General features: G+C 45.2%; 1 protein-coding gene across 1 annotated transcript in view; it reads left to right on the forward strand.

Annotated features, from left to right (window-relative positions):
- Positions 1–8,107: 8,107 nt before the first annotated feature.
- The window catches only part of CASTOR2 (cytosolic arginine sensor for mTORC1 subunit 2), a 60,435-nt gene continuing 56,239 nt past the window's right edge, over positions 8,108–12,303 (forward strand). The window contains exon 1 of the mRNA XM_031967907.1: positions 8,108–8,236. Coding sequence (XP_031823767.1) covers positions 8,109–8,236 — 128 coding nt within the window. The 5' untranslated portion in view covers position 8,108. The remainder of the gene's footprint in view (positions 8,237–12,303) is intronic.

The raw sequence follows: 12,303 nt of genomic DNA on the forward strand, positions 1-12,303 counted from the left end.
ACCACCATAAGATGTCACTGGGAAAATCCTGGTGTACAAAGAAATGGACCTTGGTAACAGGAACCTGCTTGTAGAAACCCAAAATGTAGTGTAACTTTTCCAATAGGATCCAACTCCCTCCACAGGATTCCAAGATTCCAGGCTTAGGTCATTGTCCACCCAGAGTATCTGTCTCAAATTTGTGAACTAATTAATTATAATTCAATGGACTTTCCACCCCCATGTTTGTCATAAGCTGGACAATGCGCATTCTTCATCAACTTGGTCTCTTTTTGCATGAGATACTAGACAGCCCTTTTTTTCTTTTAATTTGACTTATATGTAATGTTTGTTACCATGGTCTTCATCTCCACACTGTTCAGTCATTTTTCAGTTCTTTCTAATGCATTGTGACCCCATTTAAGGTTTTCTTGGTAAAGACACTGGAGTAGTCTGCCATTTCCTTCTCTTATTTCATTTTACAGATGAGGAAACTGAGGCAAACAAGGTGAAATAACTTGTCTAGACCCTCATACATATGTTTGTATGTTTAGCTCCTCCCTAATCACTGTAGGCTACTTTCTTTAGAGTGACCTCAAAGCTCACAGTATCTAGCATACAATAGGCACTTAATACAGGCTTATTCTGGTCCCTCCCCAAGAACTATTTATTAGTTCCCTGGGAGAAGGGAGGGAAGGCCAAGATAAAAATAAATAACAAGTTATATGTATATGGATTTAGATTCTTTGGATGCGATCAACCCCATTATCATTTACATAGCTGTAATCAAGCTGTGCATTGTGGTTCTGATTCCACTTTCCTTACCCTGCTAGATTTTTCACGTTTCTTTCCATTTTTCTTATCTGTCCTTTCTAATTCTGTAATATTTCATATTCTTATGCCAGCAGCTATGTAGCCCTTCCCCGATTGTTGCACACCTGGGTCGTTTCCAATTTTGCTTCCTTTTTTAGGTTTGTTTGCAATTACAAATAATGCTATCGATGGAGTACAGCTAAGCAAATTGCGGTCCATCAATCCAATGAACTGCCACTGAGCCACAAAAAACAATGAATATGAAAAATAAGACTGGTATGAACTGATGCAGAGTGAAGCAAGCAGGACCAGGAGAACAATACCCATAATAATGACAATAATGTCAAGGAAGGCTAAGTAATGATAGTGAGCATGTAATGCCAAAGTTCACTTTTAATGGGGTGACCAGTTCCTTCATTTGTCCTATTTCATAATTCTGCCTTAAGATTATGACCGTCCCCTCTTAATGGTTGAGATAAAGTTGTTATAGACATTCCTTAATGTCATTAGAATATCAGTAACCTCCAACTATGAGGTTATCCCCACCTAGGTCCTTCCATTATGTCATTGTTCTTGTTATTCCATAAAAGGCTTGCTATCCCCATACTTGGGGCTAGACTCTTTGAGATGATAAGTCTAGTCTAGCCCTGGGATCCATTGGTCCCAGTATTTCTCTCTATTTAATAAACTATTGAATTGGTCTCTAATCTCTGTCTTACTCAGTTTCTTTTGGCATTACAGACGGTAGTTTTTTAGGGGCAAAGGACTGGAAACTCAATCAAGTGTCCCTGAGCATTGTTGTTGTGCCATTTCAATCACATCTGACTCTTTGTGACCCCATTTGGGGTTTTCTTGGCAAAGATACTGCAGTGATTTGCCATGTCCTTCTCCAGCTCATTTTACAGATGAGGAAACTGAGGCCAAAGTGTCAGATTAGAACTGAAGTCTTCTTGACTCCACACCTGTGCTACTTAGCTGCCCCTTGAACAAGTTATGGTATATGAATATAATGGAATATTTGTATTACATTATGGAATACATAATGGAATATTTGTATTCCATTATACAGAATAATTGTGCTGTAAGCTAGGTAGCACAGTGGATAGAGTTCTTCATGAATAGGAATACAGCCTATAGACAGACACTTACTAGCTGTGTGATCCTAGGTAAGGTTCCCTCAGTTTTTTTTCCTCTAGAAAAGGAAATGGTAAACCATTCCAGTGTCTCTGACAAGAAAACAAGAAAATGGGATATCAAGAAGTCAGATTAAATGAAAAATAGCTGAATAACAACAAAAATGATGAAAATCAAAGTTTTGGAGAAACCTGGAAAGACATATATGAACAGATGGGATGAAGTGAACAGAATCAGGAGAACCATTTATTCAATATTCATAACAATACTGAAAGAAAAACAACTTTGAAAGACTTAAACAATCTGATCCATTTAATGACCAACCATGATCCTGAAGGGCTGGTGATCAAAAACACTACCCACCTCCAGACAAAGAGGGGATGGATTCTTGATCAAGAATGAAACATACAGCAATAAGAGAACTGTTTGGTTCTGTACACATATATTGTATCTAGGACATACTATAACATATTTAACATGTATAAGACTGCCTACCATCTGGGGAAGGGGTGGAGAGAGGGAAGGGAAAAATCGGAACAGAAATGAGTGCAAGGGATAATGTTGTAAAAAATTACCCAGGCATATGTACTGTCAATAAAAAGTTATAATTATGGAAAAAAAAAAAAAGAATGAAACATACGTTTTTGGAAAAGGTCAATATGTTTTACTTGATTATGCCCATCGTTATGAATGTTTTGTCCTTTTTTTAATTGGAGATGGGTAGAAGGGAAAGAAAACTAATGCTTATTCATTGAAAAATAAAATAGTTTTTAAACAAAGTAAAGGTTATCTAAAAAACAAAAGATTCAAACTTAATTATTTATTTTTAGTTTTCATTTCTTTTATTAACAATAATCCTCAGCCCCAAACTGTTTTCTTCATGCACACATATGTACTTATACATCCATATGTATATGGTGTTTTTTAAATTTTTTTAAATTTTAAAGCTTTTGATTTTCAAAACATATGCATGGATAATTTTTCAACATTGACCTTTGCAGAGCCTTGTGTTTCAGATTTACCCTTCCTTCTCTCCACCCTTTCCCATAGGAAAATTAAATAAATCCTAATCCTAATCACTGGGGCAGCTTTCCTATAGACGGCAAGCAATCCGATATGTGTTATACATGTTAAATCCAAAATGTGTACACATATTTATACAATTTTCTTGCTGCACAAGAAAAATCAGATCAAAAAGAAAAATAAATGAGTAAGAAAACAAAATGCAAGCAAACAAAAGAGTAAGAATATTATGTTGTGATCCACATTCAGTTCCCACAGTCCTCTCTCTGGGTGTAGATATCTGTCTTCATTACAAGATTATTGGAACTGGCCTCTCGTTGTTGAGATCATCTCATTGTTGAAAAGAGCCACATTCATCAGAATTGATCATGATGTAATCTTGCTATTGCCATGTACAATAATCTCCTGGTTCTGCTCATATTACTCAGTATCAGTTCATGTCAGTCTCTCAGGGCTCTCTAAAATCATCCTCCTGATCATTTCTTATAGAACAATAATATTCCATAATATTCATATACCATAACTTATTCAGCTATTTTCCAACTGATGGGCATTCACTCAGTTTCCACAAACTTAAGTAAAAAATAATAATGTTGCTAGGACCATAGGTATGCTTGTGTGTATATTATATTATATTTATTTATTTATTTTGCTGAGGCAATTGAGGTTAAGTGAGTTGCCCAGGGTCACACAGCCAAGAAGTGTTAAGTGTCTGAGGCTGGATTTGAACTCAGGTGCTCTTGACTTCAGAGCCCTGCTTTATCCACTGGGTCACCTAGCTGACCTTGTGCATATTATATTTAAATGTATGGCATATATCTACATACACACATATACAGAGGTCTTTTTCTCTGCCTTAGGGTATAGGTCTCATAGGAGATTGCTTGGTAATGAAGGAGGTCCTTGGTAATAATAGTTTTATGACACTCATTGTATGTCTCTATGCTGCTTTTCAAAGAAATTGTACTGTTTCATATAATAGCTAGTCTGTTTCTGCACGGTTCTGTCATCATTGCGTTTATCATTTATTATTATTGTTATTAAATTTTTTTTAATATATTAAATGTTATTATCGTAACATTTATCAAAGTGCCATTCCCACTTGTATAGATATTACATATGGTATTGAGGTTGTGGCATCGAAATATACTTTTTCCATGATTGATCATTTAATCAAAAAGCATGTATCAAGTATTTACTGTGAGCCAGGTACTGTTCTAGGTGTTAGACACACAGAGGCAAAAATGAAATAGCCTTTAGCCTCAAGAAACTTATATTTTATTGGAAAAGACAACATATACACATGGAAATTTAGAAAATAAATAAAATGTACTTTGGGAGTAAAGGCATTGGTACCTGAGGGGACTAGGAAATAATTAATGATGAGCCTCAGTCACCATAAGAACACTAGATACTATGTTCCATTTTACCTCTTCTTATTCTATTCCTTTCAGTTTCATCTTTAAATTCTCTTAAGATGACCTTGCTTTACTGGGTCTCTCAACAAGGTCTCTTCAGGCTGGTTTTCCCTACTATACTTTAACCTATTTTACAAGATGACACTGCTTACAATCCTCAGTAATTATAACCCATAATATTAGAATAGGGAAGATGTATACTGAAAATCTTATACTATAAAGGGGAGTTACAGAAGAGCCAAAGATATTGCCAGGAAAGATATTATGGGAAGTTGGAGAAAGGAAAGAGAATTTCTTTTTGGCCAGGAACCTAAGAGGTGTTTAATAAATCCTAATTTATTATAGAGTTTATTTATTTTATATATATAATAAATATATTATATAAAAATTTAGCTGGAAAAATTATGGAAAGCTGAGATGGATTCATGCATAAGGAAATAACTTCAAGAGATAGAGAGGGCGGTTCATTCTAAATAGGCATGATCCAAGGTATGGAAACAGGAGTGGTAAAGTAGAGAATGGAAGAATCATGGAATACTGAAGCAGCTAGCTAGTGATACAGTGGACAGGGTTCCAGGCCTGGGACAAGAAGACCCATCTTCCAGATTTCAAGTCAGCCTCAGTCACTTCCTATTTGTGTGACTCTGGGCAAGTCATTTAACCCTATTTATCTGTTTCTTCAACAGTAAAATGAGTTGGAGAAGGAAATGACAAACCACTCCAGCATTTGTGCCAAGAAGACCCCAAATGGGATCATGGCGAGTCAGACATGACTCAACAACTGAATAAAAAAAATTAGTGCTAAAAGGTACTTTAGAAGCACTCTAGTCCAATCTCCCATTTTACAGGTGAAGAAATTGAAACTCAGAAATTCACTGGCTTGCCCATTCACATAGCTAGCAAACTGTCTCCACAGATGGGCTAACCTGGGTGGAGTCAAACCCAAGGGTGAGTTAGAGGGATGTCTCCCCAAGAGCGTGAAGACTTCTTTGGCCATAACGGTTAGATGACAACAATTTGTTCCAGTGGCCATGAAAGCGGCTGAAGCAGATGTCAGAGGGCTCAGTCAGACATCAGATGCCAAAGTCGCCATTGCTTCCTGGGCCATCGCCAATTGACCTGACTTTTTTGTCTTTCCACTGGACTCAATGACTTTGAAATAGAGAGCTGATGACTTTGTGCAATTCTGCCCCACTGAAATTCAATTCACCCATTAGTCAAGATATCACCTTGATGCCACAGTCCTGTTCCAAAAAATGAAGGATAAAGAGCAATGTCTCACAAGTGTCTGAGGTTGGATTTGAACCCAGGGCTCCAGCTGCCACGGAGTAACATAGAACTATGTTACTCCTATGCTCAATGAGCTTCGGTGGCTCCCTATTACCCTGAGGATCAAGAATAAATTCCTTTGTTTGACCTTTAAAGCACTTCATAACTTTTCTTATACTTTATTCCTCTCCACACATTTGGGGGCCCATCCACACTGGCTTATTCCTAATTCCTCCTGTTGAACTTACACTGGCTCTGCCCTAGGACAGGAAAGCCCTCTCTCATCGCCACTTCCGCCTTCAGGTTTGTCTGACTTTTTTCAGGCCTCATCTCAACTTCAACATTCCCCTGTCTCTCATCAGCACCTGTCTTCCTCTCTGAGATCACTCGCCATCTGGTCTCTATGACCTTGCACGTACCTTTATCTGCTCCCCTTCGAAGGTAAAGTCCTAGTCAAGAGGGCCGTTTTCACCTTTTCCTCTTTCTTTTTTAGTTCCCATCCTTTAGCACAGTGTTTGGCACAAGGCAAATGTCTCGGCTGTTTTCAGGAGTTTAAATGTGAATTCACACACTTGACACTTACTAGTTGTGTGATCCTGGGCAAATCACTTAACCCTGATTTTCTGGAAAAAAAGAAAAAAGACTCAGAAGAGTTGAGTTCAAATCCTGCCTTTCTCCCTCTTCCTTAGTTTCCACTCTTATAAAGTTGTGAGGATTAAATGAAAGAATGATTCCTTATCCGTTTGCTCAACCCTTTAATTTTACAGTTGAAGAAACTGAGGTTCAGGGAGAGCTGGAAATAAGGACAGTTTCTTAACCTTCAGTCTAAATCTTTGCACTTAATCTACATCCTTATGGAAGACTTCATCTTCCACAAACAGGAAAGAGTTTTGAGGCAAAAGCTACAAACCCCAAATATGGCCAAAGGCAAAGCAAGAAAATGATTATTATTTTCATTTCTTTAGTGTGGATTTTAAGCGTACCCTGTGGTGCGAAAAACCAATACTATATGGTACTTGGCAAGCACTAAGCTTACTCCTGCCTTCCTCCTCCTGGATTGCCTTTTGTCTCAGCTGACATTTGTAGAGACTGGAGGTCACGGGATGAGACGGGAGGACCTAGATTCAAATCCGGTCTAAGACACAGACTCTCATTTTGGGCCTTCTGGGCAAGTCACTTACAAAGCTCTCTCCTTTTCTTCTGCAGGAATATGGAGGTAAGGATAGCCCTCCACCCCTGGGCTATTGTGACCATCGAATGGTCAAATGGTCAAATTACTACCTAATGCTACTGATCTTCTTATTGTCGCTATTATTATGATGTGGTGATTATAATCCAGCCTCCAGATTACAACAGTCGGGAAGAAAGTGAGAAAGAGGAGGGGTTTGAAAGGATGGAGAGGAGCCGGTAATGAGGAGGGGGAGAAGAGGAGGAGGGGGAGATGACAGGAGGAGGAGGGAGGAGGAGGGGAGATGACAGGAGGAGGAGGGGGGAGATGAGGAGGAGGGAGGGGAGGGGGAGATGAGAAGAGGAGGAGGGGGAGATGATAGGAGGAGGAGGGGGAGATGAGAAGAGGAGGAGGGGGAGATGATAGGAGGAGGAGGGAGGGGAGATGAGAAGAGGGAAGAGGGGGAGATGACAGGGAGGGAGGGGAGATGAGAAGAGGAGGAGGGGGAGATGATAGGAGGAGGAGGGGAGATGAGAAGAGGAGGAGGGGGAGATGATAGGAGGAGGAGGGAGGGGGAGATGAGAAGAGGAGGAGGGGGAGATGATAGGAGGAGGAGGGGGAGATGACAGGAGGAGGAGGGGGAGATGACAGAGGAGAGGGGAGAGAGGAGGAGGAGGAGAGAAGAAAGTGAGAAGGGAGGTGGTGAGCGGGAGAAGGAGGTGAGGAAGCAGAGGTAAGGAGGAGGAGGAAGGGGATAGGTGAGAAGGAGGTGAAGCGGGAAGGCGGAGGTGAAGAGGAGGCAGAAGAGGGGGAGGAGCGGCGGCGCAGCGGCCCGGCAGCTGCTGACATCACCTCGGTCTCCTTGTTTTCGAGGACACCAGGCAGGCCTGAGTCAATGGCTCTGCTTCCCCCGCCCCTCCCGCTCCTCTCCCGCCCCCGGCCCGGCGGGCGGCCGGACTACAAGTCCCAGCAGGCCGGCGCCGGCCGGCGCAGGCGCAGCGCGGCCCGAGTTTGAGTGGCAAGTGTTTGTTGGGACTGTCACCAGCGCTTCGTGCTCGGAGCTGCGCTGCTCCTCTGCCCGCGGCTCCTCTGCCCGCTGCTCCTCTGCCCGCGGCGGCTCCCGCGGCGGCTCCGAGCCCCGACGCGCTCCTTCTCCCGGCGGGCCCTGAGAGGCTGGGGGCGCGTCCGGGCTGCCCCTGCCTGCGGCCCCTCCGCGCCCCCAGCCCGGCAGGCGCGAGCCCTCCCTCCAGCCAGCCCTGCCGGCGGCCGGGGAAGGGGCCTGAGGGCAGGAGCTCCCGCCCCCCATGAGAAAGGGGAAAGATGGAGCTGCACATCCAGAGCACCGGCTGAGAGTGGCCAGCATAGCCAAGGAGAGCGTGCCTCTGTTTACCTACGGGCTCATCAAACTTGCCTTCTTGTCCTCCAAGACGAGAGTGCCTGGGGCCTGAACCGCGCCTCGGCGCCGACCGCGGGAGACAAAGGCTGCCGCTGAGCCCTTCCCTCACATTCCCCCTGGCAGCGAGCGGGGAGGGGGAGGGGGAGCAGGGGAGGGGGTGCGGGGAGCAGAGGGCTGGGAAAACAACTTGGTGCCTGTGGATCCCCCTCCTCCCCCGGCTGGTTCGGCCCTCCTCCTCTGAGCCTTCCTGGGGAGCTGGGGTGTTTCGGCAAAGCCGGCGCCCTCGGCTGGTCGAGTCTGCCACTTCTCTTCTCCTCCTTCCCTCTCCCCACCCTGGAGATCTGGAGAACCGGGGAGGAGGGAGGGGGAGGAGGAGGAGGAGGAGGAGGAGGAAGAGGAGGAGGAGGCTGCAGTCGCGAATGAATGAATGAATGAATGAAAAACAGGTGTGGGGAATGTGGAGGAAAAACAGTGAAAGTAAAAAAAGAGAAAGGAAAGATTCGGTTCGTTCCGGGGACAACAAAGAGCTGGGGGGGCGGAGAGCCGCGGAGGGAGGACCCTGGCCAGGGCAGTTATGGGGAGGAACTAAAAATCCGACTATGTGTTTACGTCAGGGTGTCTCTGGGAGAAATTCTGGGGGCCGGAGGGGTGGGGGAACCTCCCTGCAGCCCTCTGCCTTTTGGGGCTTTAAAAGCTCGTTATTAACCATCATTATTGTGCTTGGGAGAACAGTTTCCAAATCCGTGCGGAGGGTGGCAGTTACATCTCCAGTGTTTGGGAGGCGATGCTGCAAAGACATCCCGTCCCTCCCCCCGAGAATCTCCGAGGCCTCTGGAACTCGAGGGGCCAGAGGTGCCCGCGAGGGGCCGGCTGGGTGGGCGGGGGGCTGGATGTGTTTGTCAGGCCCCGGGCTGTGTGGATGGAGCTGGGCGAGTGTGTAAGTGTGTGAGCCAGTGTGTGTGAGGGCGAGATTCCGGCTGCAACTTAAGTGTTTTGTTTTTCCCAGTGCTTATGACTTCACTTTTCATGGGCTACCCTTTCCAATCCTGGCTTAAATGGGGAAGCTCCTGGGTAAATGGGAGTTATGGTGGCTGCTGTTTCAAAAAAAGAAAAATAAAGTTGCGGGTCAAGGTTAAAATAAAAATAACCATTTCTGCTTGACCGGTTGGAAATGGGGAGGGGGGAGCCAATCGGGAGGGTCATTGTGAAGGGGACTGGCTTAATTACTCCGGTTAACTTCTTACTTCTGTGGAAATCTCTGTATTTGTGCCTCGGTTCCCCCAGAAACCAACCCCATTGTTTGCTTAGGTCCTGTTTATTGAGTATCTTGTTGACTTTCTTAGCCTGGGCTTTTAAGATGGAAATCTCCACATGAATTTGGCTATGGCCTCCAATTTCCCAGGAATGGAGGCCAGAGGAGCCCGCCTCTATTTTTCGTTTTTTAAAAAAAAGGTGAATTATTAAACAGCAACCACTATTCTTCCCCTCAAAACTAGTCCCCCCCAAACAGAAGAGCTGGGTTTGTCATGGGATGGGGAAGGGGTCTCCGGGAGGCAGGACCTGTGGGTGCTGGTGTCCTAAAACATACCCATTCCTCCCCCCAGTAAAGGCTCTTCACACCTTTCTCTGGTCCGAATGCCCAGAATCTCCCTTAGTTCCCCACCTCAGGATTCCCAAGACAGATTAGGAAAGGTGGGGGGGGGGCAGGAATACTCAGTCACCTGTAATGGGATGGGAAAATGGAGCCCTAAGTCCTGACTGTAAAGGTCATCTCTAGCCTCTCTTTACAGAGGAAAACGACTTATCCAAAGTCCCGAGGATGGTAAAAGGCAGGTTAGAACCCACATCTTGGGACCTCAGATCCAGAATTTTCCCCCACTGCATCGAGCCAGCCTGGTTCTGCTATTTGTTTTCTTGGCCAAACCATTGAATCTTTTCAGGCCTCAGTTTCCTCCTGAGTAATATCAGGGGGTTGAGCGATGGCCTGCGAGTTCCTTTCCTACCCTATCGCTGTGATCTTCATCGACACCTTTTAGATAAAAAAAAAAATTAGTCTTGGCGATGGAAAGGTTCTGGAGGGTCTTAGGCTCTCCAGAAAATCCAGCCATATATAAGGCTTGTGGAAGGGAGAGAATGGGATTCCTTGAGGAAGTTTTCTTCTTGGATGCTTAAGAGAGGCTTGATGTTAGACCCAGCTGGTCCCGGACTGACCCGAGGGGTGGTTCCTGGGGCCTAGATCAAGATGGAGCACAAAGCCAGCCGCTATATTGGCTCTGCCACGCTCATCATCTGGGTGTTATGTGGTGCTTTGAGGTTCGCAAATACCCAGAAGCTGTTCTGTCCATTTTATGGGTGAGAAAATTGGGCCTCTTGAGTGGGTACACTCCACTTGCCCCTGAATTTGAACCTAAGTCCTTAAGCTATGTTTATTGCTTCTTCAGAAATTTAGGTCCTCCCTCTGGTAAAAAGGAAGAACCAATAGAAGAAGGGAGATGGTTAGATTTAGAATTTGTCCTTTGATTCTCTCCAGGTCTGGTCCCCTTTGCTCTAGTGTGGAGGCAGGATTCTCACCCATGACCAAAGGCAGCCTTCCCTTCAGAGTGAATAATAGGCTAGAAGTCCAATGGAGTGCCCTTGCTCCTGGTCTTGCCCTTTCTAACCTCTGGGACCCCTTGGACTGACCCTCAGTTCTCTCTGGGAGGATTCCTTCTTGGGTGGGATGAGTGGAAGAGTGGGTGCGTGGATGGATGGATGGATGGGTGAATAGATGGAAGAGTGGATAGAAATTAAGCCCTTACTTCCTTCTGAACTCCATGTGTAACAGAAACCCAACTGGTGTCTGCCCTCCAGGAGTTTACATTTGAAAGGGAGATATCTCCCGATAATGCAGGGAGTGGTGTTTGCTTTGGGAGGGATTTTTTTGTTTGGAAAGTTCATTCTTCTTGGAGCCTGAGGCTTGGGTTGACCCACCTTCTAAGGTTAAGATTTGGCTTTGCCTCTGGACCTGGGGGAGGGGAGGGTTATATGGCTGGGGTCAGCAGTGAAGGAGTCTGGGGGAACTTGGTCACCTTGAGGGCTGTGGGAGGTGGAGCGACCCTGTGTCCCTATCTGCCCCTCTCCTGGAGATGTGCCTTAAGCTTGGAACAGGGGACTCAACTGCACAGCTTCCTTAACCCAGCATTCAAGGCCTTGTACCATCTGGATCCAAGTCACCTCACCAGATTTACCCCCATGTGACTTCCTTAGCCCCTGCTTCTGAGACCAGGCTCCCTCCTCATCCTTTAGGTGCCGGTCAGATTATAGAAACATGGCTTCCAGTCTGGGTCCCGCTGTGGACTCCTTGAGTGACCTTCACTTTCTTGGCTTCCTCATTCTGTTGGATTCCCGACTCCTGCCTCCCTCCAGCCTTTCAGCCCCCCAGAAATCTGTGAATAATATTGGATTACTTTGCTCTTGCCCTCTCCCCAAGAGTTTTATTATTTCTCCTTTTACACAAGGCCCTTCCCCTCATCCCTCCAAAACTTCTTTCATCAAAACCTGCCCAAAATAATACACCCGGAGGCCTCCATTGTCTCTTTAAGAGAATTAGATGGCTTTTGTCCTTTTTCTCCTGGTCATGGCCTCCGTGGTGGTCCCCTGGCCCAGGGGCACAAGTGCGGCCCACCCCCTGAAGCATTTCCCACCTCCTGCCTTTGCTAGAGTTTGTTAACCTGAAGCACCGACTTCCTTTCTTGCCATCCTGGGGATCCTGTCCTTTGTGGAGCAGTTGATTTCCCAGAATGCCTCACTTTATCCATCCTTCAGGATCCACCTAAGAGCCTTTGCTGAGCATCAGAGAACCTGGATTCTAATCCTGGTTCTGCTGCTTAATCCCTGTGTGATCTTGGGCAGATGCCTCAGTTTCCTTATCTGCAACATGGAGGAATTGGACTAGATGGTCTCTGGAGGTCCCTTCCAGTACCAGATCAGTGTTCCTTTGGTCCTAAGGGGAAATCGCCTCACCCTTCTGTGCCTCAGTTTCCCCATCTGTAAAATAAAAAGGCTGGCCCTTCCAGCTCTCCCTAGTCATATGGTCAGAGGAAGCCACTGCAATTTCCCCATCT

This window comes from Sarcophilus harrisii, chromosome 4 (assembly GCF_902635505.1).
Source record: "Sarcophilus harrisii chromosome 4, mSarHar1.11, whole genome shotgun sequence".
Taxonomy (NCBI): domain Eukaryota; kingdom Metazoa; phylum Chordata; class Mammalia; order Dasyuromorphia; family Dasyuridae; genus Sarcophilus; species Sarcophilus harrisii.